The 16,032-nt window shown below is 38.0% G+C and overlaps 1 protein-coding gene across 3 annotated transcripts in view; it reads left to right on the forward strand.

The window, feature by feature from the left end:
• Window positions 1-16,032, forward strand: part of PIK3C3 (phosphatidylinositol 3-kinase catalytic subunit type 3) — a 79,268-nt gene that overhangs the window by 47,106 nt on the left and 16,130 nt on the right. For all 3 annotated transcript variants that reach the window (XM_075137527.1, XM_075137529.1, XM_075137528.1), the window contains 2 exons: window positions 2,953-3,121; window positions 9,241-9,331. In XM_075137527.1, the coding sequence (XP_074993628.1) occupies window positions 2,953-3,121; window positions 9,241-9,331 (260 nt within the window). The remainder of the gene's footprint in view (window positions 1-2,952; window positions 3,122-9,240; window positions 9,332-16,032) is intronic.

Raw genomic sequence — 16,032 nt, forward strand, 5'->3', positions numbered from 1 at the left:
CAAATCATCACGTTTATTAACTTGATAAATTTATTATTTATTAACATAATAATATAAGCCTCACCTGATTTTCAGTATAAATATACAACCAATTTCATTTGTCGAAACCGGGCTTGTTCTTCATTTGTTCCGATTGTAGTTAAATTCTGGAGGAGAACATAAGTCAGGCTTCTCTGTAGAAAGCTCTGAAATTGCAGTGCTCCCTCAAGCTGGCTGGTCGGTCTTTACTGGTGTAGCGGCTTCAGGCAAGCACCAAGCCCTCTGTCCGTGTTCTGTAATGTGGTGTGCTGGCTTACTTGATCTTGGAAGAGCTACACGAGTGAAAATGAGTTAAGTCTGTGTTTAGTACATGGATTTGAAAAATATTAAATATATTTAATATATTTAAATGAAAGCTTTTGACGTACCTTTTGAATCTGCCTAAAAATCTGTTGAATTTTGAAGTACAGCTAGGGAAGCTATAATGTTACGGCAGAATGGCCTCATCTTACTCATTTTTAGGAATGAAGCATAAAAGAAAGTATAAGTAAACTATTTGATATCTCATTAATTTATATGAACGTATATCAGTCAGCTATTAAAGTGTTTTTGAATGTTTTAAATGCATCTTTGTTACCAATTGAAATTATTAATTATCACCTCTTATTCCCTATCTCCAGAGCAAACTAAAAAAAGATTTAATTACTGCCACAAGAGTTATTGTTTTATTCAAATTGTTGTCTCTTGACTCTTCAAGGTGACAGGTTTGAATAAGTGAACAAAAACAGACTTCCCCCCCCAAACTTTTCAATTAAACATTTTTTGTAACTTAATGGTTGGGGGGTTGTATATATCAAAGTGCCTACTTCAAAAACTTAGTGTACAAAAATAAGCTCTAAAAGTAACTCCTGTAACAGCTTGAAAAAAACTGTTGGAGAAAGGGAGAGGGTTTTTTTAGCACAATTAGATATGCAAAATGTAATGGTTGTACCATTTATCAACTAGCAAATACTTTGCCTGCTTATTAAGCATCCCTGTGACCTCCCTTAGAAAATTGACTGTGATGAAATTTGTTTCTTGGCTTGAAGAAGAGTGCTTATGACAGATCTCAAGCAGCCTTCTCTGATGATAGAACATTATTATTCAACGAAATGGTCAAAGAGGAGTGACTGATTGAAAGATACTGGCTGTTCCATTTTTTTCAAGAGTGCTGAGCACCTAAGCTTATGAAAATATTAAAATGAATACAGATGCTGCAGGTTAAGATACCCCTTGGCAAACAGATCTCTGTCCATAATGCTGTTCAGTTCCATAATTCTGAAACAAGACTCTGTATGTTCTGTGCTATGTGTGACCGTCTAGATAAGAATCATGCTAACACTTTTCTACCTTCTTGTTTAAAAGATCTTCCATCTTGTATCTACATTTCATTCTCTTCTGTAAATTAGTCATGTAAGACTTAAATTTATTAATGTCACTGGGTAGCTTTGCTTTGGATGCAAAACTTAGCTTACCTAACAGTTCAAACGCACATCACCTTTTTGTACTTCTTAATTTACTTCCTGATTCCTCATTGCTGCAGATTCAGGAAGATGGTTTCTGTCTGTTCTAAGGAAATCACTTAACAGATTTCATTTATATAATTTTTTTTAAAATTTTTTTTTAATATAAATGTTTCTTGACATATCTGAATTCTTACCATCTTTTTGTAATGTAGCTCTGGTATGACCCACATCATTGTTTAAATTATGCATTTCAAGCTGAAAATTTGTTTGCAGAACACTTTCAAAAACCTTTTTTTGCTTTATAAGGTCAATATTTTCCTCTTGAGAAGTGAGTCAAGAATGTTCCTAGAAACTGGCTTCCTGAGAATTATGAATTGTACTGTTTTGATTTCTGTTGACAACATTTTTGTTTGCGTATTTATATAATATTTAATGTTCAGATTATCTAAATGTTTTTAGTAGGATTTTTTGAAGTTGCTGGTGTTTCAGTTGTTAATTTTGCCACCTATTGCATCTCACATATGGTTCAGTACTATTGCAGGGGAACACAGTGGATACTCACCAGTAAAGGTCTGAGCAATATTGTAAACAGCATGCACACAAGCTCTTGATGGGAAGCAAAGTTGCCTTGTGCATTTGAAACAAGAGATGTATGTAGTTTTTGTCAAGTTGATGCTACAGAAACATTTTAAATGTAGTCAGTTGATCTGAGAAGGGAAAGGTAGCGATCAAGTGATGCAACTCTTGCATTTTAGTACTGAAAAAGTGAAAGACTTTGGCACATTTGAAATACAATTTCAGATATGGAATTGTAGTGATGTTTCTTCAGTGTACTTGAAAGCTGTTGATAAATTTTAACCTTACTCAAACAACTCTTAAAGAATTCTGAAACAGCTTTGAAATCTTCTTCGGTATCTAGTGGCTTCAAAAGGTCTTTCTTAGGATCATGAGTCTTATTTTCCCTTTGGTAAATTTAACGTACAACTAAAATAACATTTGATGCCACAGCAACCAGATGGGATACTAAAAGCAATACAATGTGTGTATTAATATCTCAATTTGCTAACAAATCCTGAAGAAGGTGCAAAGAATTGGTAGTATCTGTTATATAACTGTGCATTTAATATCTGTTGACCATTTTCAACATTGATTCAGTCTTTGTGAATGTACTCCATATGTTTAAAAAAAAAAACAGCAAAAAACTCATCTTGTTTTAGTACTCTTAATGAGTTTGAAATCAGGTTTACTTTTTTAAACCCATAATTTCAAATTGACAGCTGAAGATATAAAATACACGGTTATAAGCATTACAGAAAACAGTGAATTGTATTTTTTTGGGAGCTGCTTAGCATCTTCTAGAGATTGCACTTAAAGATTTTTCTTTTTTTTCCCCAAGTTTTGCATCAAGATTTGATACTATATGAAGTGTCGAAATAAGTGATTATGTTTGCCTTTCCTTCTTCTACAGGTAAACTATTTCACATTGACTTTGGTTATATTTTGGGTCGGGACCCTAAGCCTCTACCTCCCCCAATGAAGCTGAATAAGGAGATGGTGGAAGGTATGGGAGGCACGCAGAGTGAACAGTACCAGGAGTTCCGTAAGCAGTGCTACACAGCCTTTCTCCATCTCCGCAGGTAACAATACTATTTTGACGCTAAAATTTGTTAGAGCCACCATAAAGCAGGAGAGGAGAGGAGTAAATGAATCGGAGAAAATATTTCTGTTGAAAATTCGAAACTTGTTTGAAGTCTGGCCATGGACGCAAGAATTTGTACGAAACAAAGGAGTGAAAACATCGCAGCATTGGTGTAACGTGGAGCTTGAATGTAATTGTCCTTCACGTTAAGTTCCCCAATTTTGCTTGTTTAATAACCTAAATAACTTTTTTTTATAACTCTTGTGGGGTATTAATTTATATCTTGCTTTTTGGATATGTTTTTGCCCTTAAGCAACTTTTTCTCTCATTATTGGTGATCAATTAACTGTCCTTTTAGAGTCATTACTCATTTGCTGCTGTCGTGGTTTAACCTGGCAGGCAGCCAAATACCACGCAGCCGCTCACTCACTCCCCCCGCCCCCAGTGGGACGGGGAGAGAATCGGAAGGGTAAGAGTGAGAAAAACTCGTGGGTTGAGATAAAGACAGTTTAATAGAACAGAAAAGGGAAAATAATGATAATAAATAATGATAAAATATACAAAATGAGTGATGCACAATGCAATTGCTCACCACCCGCGCTGACCGATAACCAAGTAGCAATCGGTACTTCCTGGATCACGCCTACCCTTCATATACTGAGCATGACGTCACATGGTATGGAATACCCCATTAGCCAGCTGGGCTGGCTGTCCTGATTATGTTCCCTCCCATCTTGTGTACCTAGCTCAGTCAGTAGGCACGGGAGCTGTCCTTGGACTAGGAGGGCACTTAGCAACAACTGAAAACATCGGTGTGTTATCAACATTCTTCTCGTACTAAATCCAAAACACAGCACTAGGAAGAAATTTAACCCTACCCCAGCCGAAACTGGGACAGCTGCTTTATTCTCCTCCAGTTTAGATTAGTGATGATCAAATTCTTTGGTTTGAAGATGGCATACAAAAATTTAGTTGGGTTCAGGTCCTACGGGACAAAAATTAGCTACTTGTAGTGACAATCAAGTATGTTAGCAGTTTCTGTAGATACCCAGAACTGTGACAGCTAAAACCTCTTTAGACTGTATTTATTTACAGACCACAGATCTCTCCTTTAGATTTGGAATCAGGTTCATTATTTTGCAGTGACCATATCACTTACCTTCAACTTTCTGAGACAAGTAGCTCAGCTTTATTCTGTTTGAACAGAACGCAGGTAAGCACTCTTAGTCTGGCCAGTGATTGATTTAGTACATCTTCCATGGAGATGAAAGAATTTCACTTTGATATCAAGATCACGTAATGTAAACCTCCAAATATGTGGAAAAAAATCAGTAATACGAAAAGTATATGTGAAAAGTACATGTAGTATGAAAAGTAGGCAGTCGATTCAAAATAAAAACGCTACATGTAGTTCTCTCTGTTAAAAGGAGAAAGGATAAGGACTTGGTTTGTGGATGACATTATTAATGGGTTAAAAGCAATTCAGCAGCATGAGAAAACAGCAGCATGTTATCAGCAAACAATATTCATGACTTCAGAGAACAATCAGGAAGGCTAATGTATATTCCATGTTCTAAATTTTGCTTAAAACTGTTTTGTAATACTGTATTTCTTATTTGTGAAACACTTGAGTTTTTTAGTGTTTAAATTTAGCTGTTTCAATGGAAAGGTCTGTTGTGTCAGTGAAAGATTATCCATTGCATTAATTTATGTAATGATTTGCTACAAAGATCATTATTAAGTGTGGAGTATAGCAGTAATTTGGGTATAAAACTAAACTGTAAATCAAGATGGTTTCATTTTTAATGTCTGGGATTGTAGTTGTAATTATAGTCTCTCCAATATTTGTTCAGTTTAATAGGAAAGTATTTTTAAATGGTTCTGGATAAATATCTTTAAGGCTTTCAACAAAGATAGCATAGGATAATATTAGTATTACTGTAACTATTACTTTAAGCAGCTAGAACTAAATGATTAAGATTACTTGCTTTTTGAAAAAAGAATAATTAGAGGTGGAATGGTTTAGTTCTAACAGTTCTGCATGTTGACACAAACCTGTTCACAGATACTTCTTCTGGCTAAGTAATGTGAAATCATAACCTCTGATTGCTAAGACAAAATGCAAACTCTGTTTGTCATCTTAATCAATTTGTGTTGTATTCTTTCTTCTTTATTTCCGTGGGGCACAGACAGTTCTCTACATATTTCAAGTGCCATATCTCAGTGTTTCAGGATTCTTGGTGGAATGGGTGTTGCATAGTGAAAACAAATAAAAACAATTTATAAGTGTAAAAATAGTTTTGTTCATTGTTCTAGGTTGGAAGCAGTTTGGCATATGATCATTGGTGTGCAGTTTCTTGTTGGTTTGGGGTTTTTTTTCGGGGGGTAGGGGAGATGCTTTGCACTTTTTTGAAACAACAATAATCAGCCGTGTGTGTTTGTCAGCAGTGCTGTAATGAAGGAGCAGCCCCTGCATTCTGAATGTGTTGCAGGGCAAATTGTGGCTGGCAGCAGAACTTGCATCCTCACTTGGGCTGTAGTAGCCTTTTCCGCCTTCATTATACACATTGGGCCTATGTAAAGATGTTCAGGTCCTGTTATGTGTCAGCATTTCCCTTCCTCCGAGAATTCCCCATCCTCAGCGGGATCCAGCAGAGAAGAATCCAGCATCAACATTTGAAAGTTCTTCCCAGAGTGAGGTTCTAGATTGTACGGATTTCCCCTGTGTTAGTCATGTGAGAAGTTTGATGTTCAGTTTGCGTTAGTAGGCATAGGTAGGAAAAAAGGATTGGGAAGAAACAGGAGACGGAAGCTGTAGTTTGGGCTGAGATACTTGCTCTGTATGGATGGGGATACCCAGCTGGCTGGACCGGAGTGTTTTTCCCCAGACTGTTCTCAATGGTATAGCGGACAGAGGAGGCCATATAGATCTGAATGAAAAAACTATAGGCAAAAAGTGGACAGCTGTGTTGGCCTTGCGAAGTGCTGATTCTTTGGAAAGGTTGTAGCTGGGCAGTGTAGGGTCTACATAGTCTGCTAAAAGCTGGGAGTAGATGGTGAAGAGGGAAGAGCAAAGGTGAAACTGGTTGGGATCAGATCAGTTTTGCTTGAGTCTGGACTGTGAGGAAACGTTTTGGAAGAATAAGTGCCATAGTTCATTATAGCTGATTGACACGTGATAGCAATTGGGGAGTATATGTATGTCGTGAAGAGAAGAAATGAGTCGTGGGGGGACCCAAGTTATATTGCAGAAAAGACAATCCCATTTTAAATTTAGGAATTTTTGAGTTAGACCAGGTAAACAGGGCTTTAGTTTGGGACTGCGACTAACTTTCCTGTCTTGTCTTTGTAAGGAAAGTTTGTAGCTTCAAATTTGATAATGTATTGCAATGTTGACAGCCTAAATGTTCAGTTGGTTTAAGACATCTATATACAAAGGGGCCAGTAAAGGATAAAAAAATAACATAAAGAAGTGCTTAGGTTCAAACTCATATTTGGTGAGATATTAAGCACCTAAAAACAAAAGCTGCTGTTCTCAGAAAAGATGGCAGCGAGAATTTGAACTTCTATCTGATGTGGGTTTCTTGGTATATATGAGGCCTCTTCTCTGTAGGAATAGAGTTACTTTGTTGGATTTCTTAAATTTTTATAGAAACTCCATGTTTTTAGCACTTCATGTTGAAACCATAAGTTTAATCAACCTCCAGTGCATTTATTTTGTAAATTAATTTGTACGGGGCTTTGAGGAAAACAAAGAATGCATTTATGTGAGAGAGATTCAGAGTCAAGTTTAGGTGCTTAATTGAAGCTCCTTAAACGTAGAAAAACTGAGCTCCTAGTTCATTCTGGCTGTGGATGGAGGTCAGCCATTCCAGAGGCCTTTGTAATGTACATGTCAAAGACGAGTGATATGACTTCCCTGACAAAGGTGTTTGTTTTTTACAGTTCAGATTCCTAACTCAAATTTTTTAGCAAAATGTCTAGTCTTAGGATGAATTTGGGCTGTCAGTTGACCAGTTGTGAACATCTTTGCATATTTGCCAAGGATGTTGCCTATGGGAAGGATGACAGCCAACTGTCGATAAAGTAGGAAGCTCATACCTCTCTTGTCAAGTCTCTATTTTTGAATAAATTTTCTATAAATCTTGGAAATGTGACAAGGATCCTAGAGGCAGCTAACAAATTTATTTAATAAGTTTTTTTTCATCCTTAGACCACCATCTAGTTGATTATTGAGTTAAAGAAATGTTGCGGTGAAGGGCAGAGGAGAGATCTGCAGATAGTATAGTAAGCAGCTCTTTCCTAATTTTTGTCTCATTCCACTCCATACTCCCCCCAAAATTACCTTTTCTTGATTTTTTTTTTTTTCCCTAATGAGGTTCTCCAGATGATCTTATGCTTCTGGTGCTTTTACTTTAAGCACCAAGAACCAAAAGACTTTGTGTGGAACAGAACCAGCTCTTAACTGGCATCTCGCAATGATGCCTAGACCTTTGAAATCTCTTTTACAAACCTCCATCTCTTTAAATAACCCCAGTAATCTGTAGTGCTCATAAGCTCTTATCCTCTGTGTGGTTCAAGAGCAAAAGGGACTTTCAGACTCTCGACTCCTGGGTCAGTTCAAAGGGACAACTACCAATGGAAGCTACCAATGACCTAGGAAGAGACTTGAGAGAATGTAGCTATAAGATTTAAGCATGTTTAAAGTAAGATTTGCTTGTTTCAGGCAAGTAGAAAAAATTTTCTTTAAAACTTGTGTTGTCTGTTCCTGGCACCAAATCAACTTGACTGCCAGATTTCTTAGCCAGATCTGAAACAAACTGGTAGTGTAACTTTTCTTTCTTTCTTTTAATCTGTGATAAAAGTAATTTTCCTGATTCCAGCCCCTTGCCCCTGGGAAAGTGAAGCAGAACAGCTGAAACAAATTAGACACTGAAGATTTCTGCCCAAACAGTTTATTTTAAATGGTTGTGTTATAAAGAGTTAAAACTTATATTGGAATGTGTTAGGTAGTGCTAGTTCCAGATAATAATGAAGTGTCAAGAGTTTTTGATGGAACTATGCTGTTCTAGAGAGATTTTTTGTTGAGCAGTATTTACTTTGTAAAATATGGCTATGAAGCGGTCCTTTTGTGTAGTTAAACTGCTTTGTGCTCCTTGTACTCCTTTTATATATATATATATGTATGTCAGCTTGCTAATAAACAAGTTTTGCTGCTAAGAATTCATTTTCTATCATCTATGAAGCTCCTAGTGCTGTTAGCAAAGTAATATTTCAGATTTTGAAGTCAGTTACATATTTTGTCTCTGAAAGGGGACTAGATCTCTTTACAGGGGAAGGGAAGTTTCAGTTTATGTTGAACAGCTTGAAAATTATCCTTTCAAAAAGCAACTTACAGCTAATTTCCTGCAAGGGCAAAATGGTGTTCTTTAAAAGATTCGCGAGTACTTCCAACGCCACGTTAAAACTGAAAACTATACTCTGTCTTGTCTTTTTTAATGGTTATAAATGACATTTGTACTTCATAAGTGCAGCATGCCTACCGACGTTATTGCAGCTTAACTGAGCAACTGCAGGCTTGGATCTGGTTAAATCACTTATATTCAACTTGTTATGGCAAAAGCCCTTGCAGCAACTTGAAAAATCATTTCTTGTAATTGTGAAGACTTCAGCTGTTTGAATGCTAATTCATATAATATTGCTGTATCACTGATACCCTTTTTTAATAAAAAATAACCTTTGAAACGATATTCTAGCATATGTTTGTCCTACTAGAGGTAGAAAATGGCATTAAATCTTACAATATATGAAATCACATTAATATTTGATGTGTCTCTGAATAAATGTTCTGACAATTTTTAGAAAATTATAGCAAAACCAGAGCAGTCTGTTCAGTTTTGGCAGTTTGAGACAGTTTGAGGGTTAAACTTTCACTGCTAATATCAGGTATCTTAAGTTTTTAACATATATATGTTCAACTAAAGTGTTATGAATGCATCTCCTCTGAAGCATTACCAATTCACACTAAGATAATGATGTGTTCTGAAATGAAGTTGTTTACAAAATGTCTTTTGTACAATTTACAAAGTGTTTTACCTAATTTGCTCTTCTGCTTAGGTATTCCAACTTGATCTTGAACTTATTTTCCCTCATGGTGGATGCCAACATTCCAGATATTGCTCTTGAGCCTGACAAGACTGTAAAAAAGGTAACTGGAAAGCTTTTCTTGTCTTTCAGTAACCCAAGTCATTATGTCATGAAATTTTCAGTCATTTGTGGTGACTTATTTGTAACTGACCTGAAAATACTTGCTCCTGTTTTGTAAGTTTTGAGCAATTTCTAGAATCATTGAAGTTAAAAATAGGAGAATATACTTTTGAGATCAGTTAGCACATGTGCCTATAAATACAGAATTGCTCTTTATCGTCCATGCAGTAGTGCACAGTCTGCTCTAGCGCTCTGTTCCAAGTGGTATTTTAGCATTTTCTTAAGAACAGTGATCCCACCCTATAAAATTTTTGATAAGTGACTATATCATGAAAGATTGTTCCATCTCGTCTAGAATCTTGTAAGTCATGGATGGTTTAATAAAACCAGTCTACTTGTAGATATAAAACCAGTCTGCTGAAGATTTAAAACCAGTAGACTTGTGTACATCTTCATCGCCAAGAAATGTTTGTTTATTGCAAAAACAAACTCGTGTCCTGTAATTCTAACTTCATCCCTTTGCACCAACCTGAATCGTTCTTCTCCTTTTGATGCTTCGACGACAATTGACATCAAAAATAGTGGATAAATGTTCATCTAGATTTCATTATGCTTACATTTTAGGCAAATGTTGGCTTTTTTATAACTTGATTTATAGTGAAGGGCTATCTGTTTTAATTCCACAAAAGACTTTGTGGGGCTTGTGTATCCAATGGAAATCAGTTCAGTGTGATTTTTATTCGAGCAGTGGATTTTCTCTAAAATAGGGTGTTCTTCAGTGTTTTCAGTAAGCTATGAAAGCATAAGTTCAGAATCTTGAATCTTTCATGTTCTAGTAATATTCCCTTAAAGAAAACTAAATTGTGACTCCAACCAAATCTTTCTGTTTGCCTGCAACAATTCAAGCATTTCTGTTCAGAGTTTCTTGGTTTCAAATCGATACAAATAGTTCATGTAGCTATTCAATTTCATTTCCAGGAAGGCTGGGCTAGCCAGAAGTGTGTGTTTTGTGGTAAAAATGACAGCCTTCCCTCCACTTGGTTGTTTTCTTGAGAAACTGACAGCTAATTCTTTTTTCGTATCACCTCTGTCCCTAAATGCCCTGTGAAGATTGAATAGGTTACTCAGGTAGAACATGGGAGATAAAGGCTTAAAGTAGAAGACCAAAACAGTTCAACACCTACCAAGTTTCAATGACTATATCAGTGGACAAGGGAAGAGCTATGGATGTTGTCTATCTAAGGCCTTTGACACGATCCCCCACAACATCCTTATCTCTAAATTGGAGAGATATGGATTTGATGGGTGGAGTGGTTGGTGGGTGAAGAATTGCTTGGATGGTCGCATCCAGAGGGTAGTGGTCAACAGCTCAATGTCCAGATGGAGATCGGTGACAAGTGGTGTCCCACAGAGGTCCGTATTGGGACCAGTATGTTTAATATCTTCATCAATGACATAGACAGTGGGAGTGAGTGCACCCTCAGCAGGTTTGCAGATGACACCAAGCTGAGTGGTGCGGTCAACACACCTGATGGACGGGATGCCATCCAGAGGGACCTGGACAAGCTCAAGAAGTGGGCCCATGTGAACCTGATGAGGTTCAACAAGGCCACATGCAAGGTCTGGAACCTGGGCTGGGGCAACCCCTGGTATCAATAAAGGCTGGGGGATGAAGGGATTGAGAGCAATGCTGCCGAGAAGTACTGGTGGATGAAACGCTGGACATGGGCCAGCAATGTGCGGTCACAGCCTAGAAAGCCAACCGTATCCTGGGCCACATCAAAAGAAGCGTGGCCAGCAGGTCAAGGGAGGTGATTCTGCCCCTCTATTCTGCTCTGGTGAGACCCCACCTGGAGTACTGCGTCCAGCTCTGGAGTCCCCAGTACAAGAAAGACATGGACCTGTTGGAGCGGGTCCAGAGGAGGGCCACAAAAATTATCAGGGGGCTGGAACACCTGTCCTATGAGGCAAGGCTGAGAGAGTTGTGGTTGTTCATCCTGGAGAAGAGAAGGCTCTGGGGAGACCTGATTGCGACCATTCAATACTTAAAGGGGGCTTATAAGAAAGATAGGGACAAAGTTTTTAGAAGGGCCTGTTGTGACAGGACAAGGGGGAATGGCTTTAAACTAAAAGAGGGTAGACTTAGACTAGAAATTTTTTACCATGAGGGTGGTGAAACACTGGGACAGGTTGCCTAGAGAGGTGGTAGATGCCCCATCCGTTGAAACAGTCAAGGTCAGGTTGGACGGGGCTCTGAGCAACCTGATGTAGTTGAAGGTGTCCCTGCCCACGGCAGGGGGGTTGGACTAGATGACCTTTAAAGGTCCCTTCCAACCCAAACTATTCTATGATTCTAAGTTGTAGATGATGGGAGGAACTACATTTTTGTAGAGAGACCTTCGTAACAGAAGGTTCTTTGTGGACAAAGAAGGACTTGTGGGTGATGTGGGGGTTGGAGGCTGTCTTGGGCATAGTGATCATGAAATGATAGAGTTTTTGGTTCTCAGAGAATTAAGGAGAGGGGTCAGCAGAACTGCCACCTTGGACTTCTGGAGGGCAGACTTTGGCCTGTTTAGAGGCCTGGTTGACAGAGTCCCTTGGGAGGTAGTCCTGAAGGGCAAAGGAGTCCAGGAAGACTGGACATCCTTCGAGAAGGAAATCTTACAGACACAGAAGCAGGTCGTTGCCATGTGCCGGAAGATGAGCCGGTGGGGAAGAGGACCGACCTGGCTGAACAGAGAACTTTAGCTGAAACTCAGGGGAAAAAAAGGAGAGTTTATGACCTTTGGAAGAAGGGACAGGTAACTCAGGAGGACTACAAATATGTCATGAGGTTATGCAGGGAGGAAATTAGAAGGGCCAAAGCCCAGCTAGAACTTCATCTGGCTACTACCATAAAAGACAGTAAAAAATGTTTCTATAAATACATTAGCAACAAAAGGAGGGCTAAGGAGAATCTCCATCCTTTATTGGATGTGGGGGAAAACAGTGGCAAAGGATGAGGAAAAGGCTGAGGTACTTAATGCCTTCCTTGACTCAGTCTTTAAGAGTAAGACCAGTTGTTTTCTGGGTACCCAGCCCCCTGAGCTGGAAGGCAGGGACAGGGAGCAGAATGAAGCCCCCATAATTCAAGGGGAAACGGTTAGTGACCTGCTGCACCACTTAGACACACACAAGTCTATGGGGCTGGATGGGATCCACCCAAGGTACTGAGGGAGCTGACAGAAGTGCTCACCAAGACACTTTCAATGATTTATCATCAGTCCTGGCTAACCGGGGAGGTCTCAGTTGCCTGGAAGTTAGCAAATGTGACGCCCATCTACAAGAAGAGCTGGAAGGGCTCTTCCGGTTGAGTCACCATCCCTGGAAGTATTTAAAAGACATGTAGATGTGGCACTTCGGAGCATGGTTTTGTGGTGGACTTGGCAGTACTAGGTTAACAGTTGCACTTGATGATGTGGCACTTAGGGACATAGTTTAGTGGGCATGGTGGTGTTGGGTTGACGGTTGGACCTGATGATCTTAGAGGTCTTTTCCAACCTTAATGATTCTATGAACTACCTGAAAGGAGGTTGTAGCAATGTGGGGGTTCCTTCTCCCAAATAAGAAGCGAAAGGACAAGATGAAATGGCCTCCAGTTGCGCCAGGGGAGGTTTAGATTGGATGTTAGGAAAAATTTCTTCACTGAAAGGGTTACCAAGCGCTGGAACAGGCTGCCGGGGGAAGTGGTTGAGTCACCATCCCTGGAAGTATTTAAAAGACATGTAGATGAGGCGCTTAGGGACATGGTTTTGTGGTGGACTTGGCAGTACTAGGTTAACGGTTGGACTTGATGATCTTAAAGGTCTTTTCCAACCTAAATGATTCTATGATTCTAACAGTATGCTTGCAACACATGTCTATGAATTTCATCTTTATAAAGATGACATGTTTGGTTCTGGCTACCTGTTGGAAAAATGGGAAGGCGTTTGTTTGGTGTTTTGTTGTTTGTTTGGTTTGGGTTTTTTTGCAATGTCTACAAATAAATGCACAATAAATCCTGGGAGAAATTGAAGTATGTACCTACAAGTGGTGCAGGGGCTAATTTTGGAAAGTTTGTCGTTGACTGAAATAGTCATCAAGAGATCAAACTGATGGTTTCATTGAATTCCAGAAGTGCTGGTTTTTTCATGTTTGCAACAATAAGTTTGAGACTTGCTGCGTATTTTAATCTTACTCATCTCTGTCCAGAGCTCGCTGTTGCTTCATGTGATGGTATTCATTTTTGCCTTGAATGCTCTCTCGTGAGCTCTGACATTTTTTATCAAGCTGAGTCTCCTAGTGTTCGCTGCCAATTAACATGCAGTATCCTTGTTTCTTATTAGTATCTTGACATCGTATTTTATGTTGATAAACTCTGTAGTAGTGCTGTCCAAGGGTATATTGCTTTCTGTAATTAATGATAATAGGATGTCAGATTCTGTAAAATATTTGTAAAGGATTGTTTTAATGTAGCAACATTTGAGTATTTCAGACACTTCTAAAACTCTATTACTCTTTATAAATTCCCCATATAATTTTATTGAAGTAACAAATCAAGATACGGAATTGAAAGCCAACAAGTCTTCTGTACAGCTGCTAAGTATGTTACAGTTCACTGATGTACAGTAGTTAAAAGTCCATCTTATGTAAAGCATGATTGTATTGTACCCAACTGGAGATCATGGAAGGAAGCAAAATCTAAATGGAAGTTCTGAGAGCTATGAATTAGATCAGTGTGGTTACTTCTAAATTTCCTTACAAAATATAAATAATAGTGCCTTCTTTGCGTGAGAAGAACATAAGCTTAGTTGTTATATGACAGATCACTGTTAGATCAAATGCAGCCATTAGTTATTTGGGATACTGAGCTGTGACAATGCTGCAGCTTGCTCAACTGTGACTTTTACCCTCATGGTAGGTTCAAAGTATGTCTATTCACAGAGGCTTTAAAATGTGAAAAGAGCTAGAACTGAACCAGTAAGGCAGGTATTTCTGATAAGGAATGCAAATCATTTTCGCATTTTTAAATGTTTTGAGAAGAAGAGATTTTACTTTCCCAAGTTCTGTAAGTTAATTTACAGTGTGCTTGTTCCTTTAAAAAACCAAACCCACACAGTAAAGTATTACCAGAAAGATAACCAAATTGTTTAGCTTGTTCGTAAATATTTTCTTTGTAATTCATAGACTTTTTAGCCCTTCCCCAAGTATTGTTATTTTATATAAACTCTCATTTTTTTCTGACAGCTCAGCTGTTCTTAATTCCTGTTAACTGTTCAGGTTTGGTCCTTTTGGTTCAAAAATTGCCCTTTGAATATAATCCTGGAATTTGTGCAAAAATAATACATCATAATGGGATCTCTAAAGAGTAAGTGAACAGAGGACCCTTCCATAACGCAGTTGTTGACATTGTGGCTTACTGGATGCATACAACTATGTTCAAAGCTCCTATGACAGTAATTGTTTTCTTTAGTTCTCAATTTCTGGTTTTACTTTTTTGCTTTAAAAAAACAGTTAGCAAATCATCTGTAAATGGACTAGGATCAGAATCATCTTAACCCATTACAGAATGGTGAATAGGTCATTGTTGTGTTTCTTTAAATAATGCGTTCTAACTTGTTTTAGATATTAAATGCCCATTAGCCTGTCTGAAATAAGTTATGAGCTTTGTTAGTACTAATAAAAAAAGGAACAAGGTGTCTTGCATCTCTTGGGCTGAGTAGCAAGTTTGTTCAGTCATTTAACAAGATAATACTGTACCTTGTTGTAGGAAAATTGAATAAATGCTTTCAGCATCTCAATTGATTTTTATTTTTTTTTTTCTTAAGGCTTTAAACAAAAAATCCATATATATTTCAACAGACTCAAATTAGCTAAAGATCCATTTAGGACTGACCTCTAAAATTAAATTACCTTTGATGCGTGAGTCAAGTCAATAGCCATTTCAACCGTGATATCACTTTCATGGAAGACAAAGGTGGAGATTTACAAATGTTTTTGTATCTAAGAAGGTATTCTCCTTAATAGTGTAGGTGGAAGTTCATTGCCAGCATTTTCCTTATCGGTGCTGCAGTAATACTCATTCTCTGTTTTGTAGAGCCCTCATTTTTGCTTTAGGTTGCTGGTGAGCCAGTGGGGGTCTGGTCTCAAGAGGTAACTAGATGGGTTACCTTTATCTAAATTAGGTGATAAATCAGAATACTAGTTTATGATTAAACTACAAGGAAAATTATGTGGTAGAAAAAAAAAAGAGTTTTCTTGTTTTTAAACAAAGGAATGCTTACTGAAGGGAGTGTTATACTTCAATTCTTTTGGCAAACAATTCGTTTGGCATAGAGATCTTTGATACTGGAATTTTTCAGTAGGTGCAGCTATACTGCTGTTACCAAGTAGGCATGAATTATTCTAAAGATTATTTCTAAAGAAAGATTTTTCTCTAATGATCACAATTTTGATTCCTCAAAGTGAAAGCATTGCGATGTTAGATGGTAGCTCAAGTTCCAGTCTAATCGTTAGCTTCATAAAGTGACGTAATGCGTCCTCCTCGCTTCTGATAGGCAGGGAGGTGCTTTATGTTACAGGAAATATCTGCCCGCTGGTGAAAAAAACAGTGAGATGTAAAAACATGATAGCGAGTAAAGCCGCCTTTGGAAATATTTTTGGTGTTCCTCTTTTCTAAACTTT

Source organism: Calonectris borealis, chromosome Z (genome assembly GCF_964195595.1).
Source record: "Calonectris borealis chromosome Z, bCalBor7.hap1.2, whole genome shotgun sequence".
In the NCBI taxonomy this organism is placed as follows: Eukaryota; Metazoa; Chordata; class Aves; order Procellariiformes; family Procellariidae; genus Calonectris; species Calonectris borealis.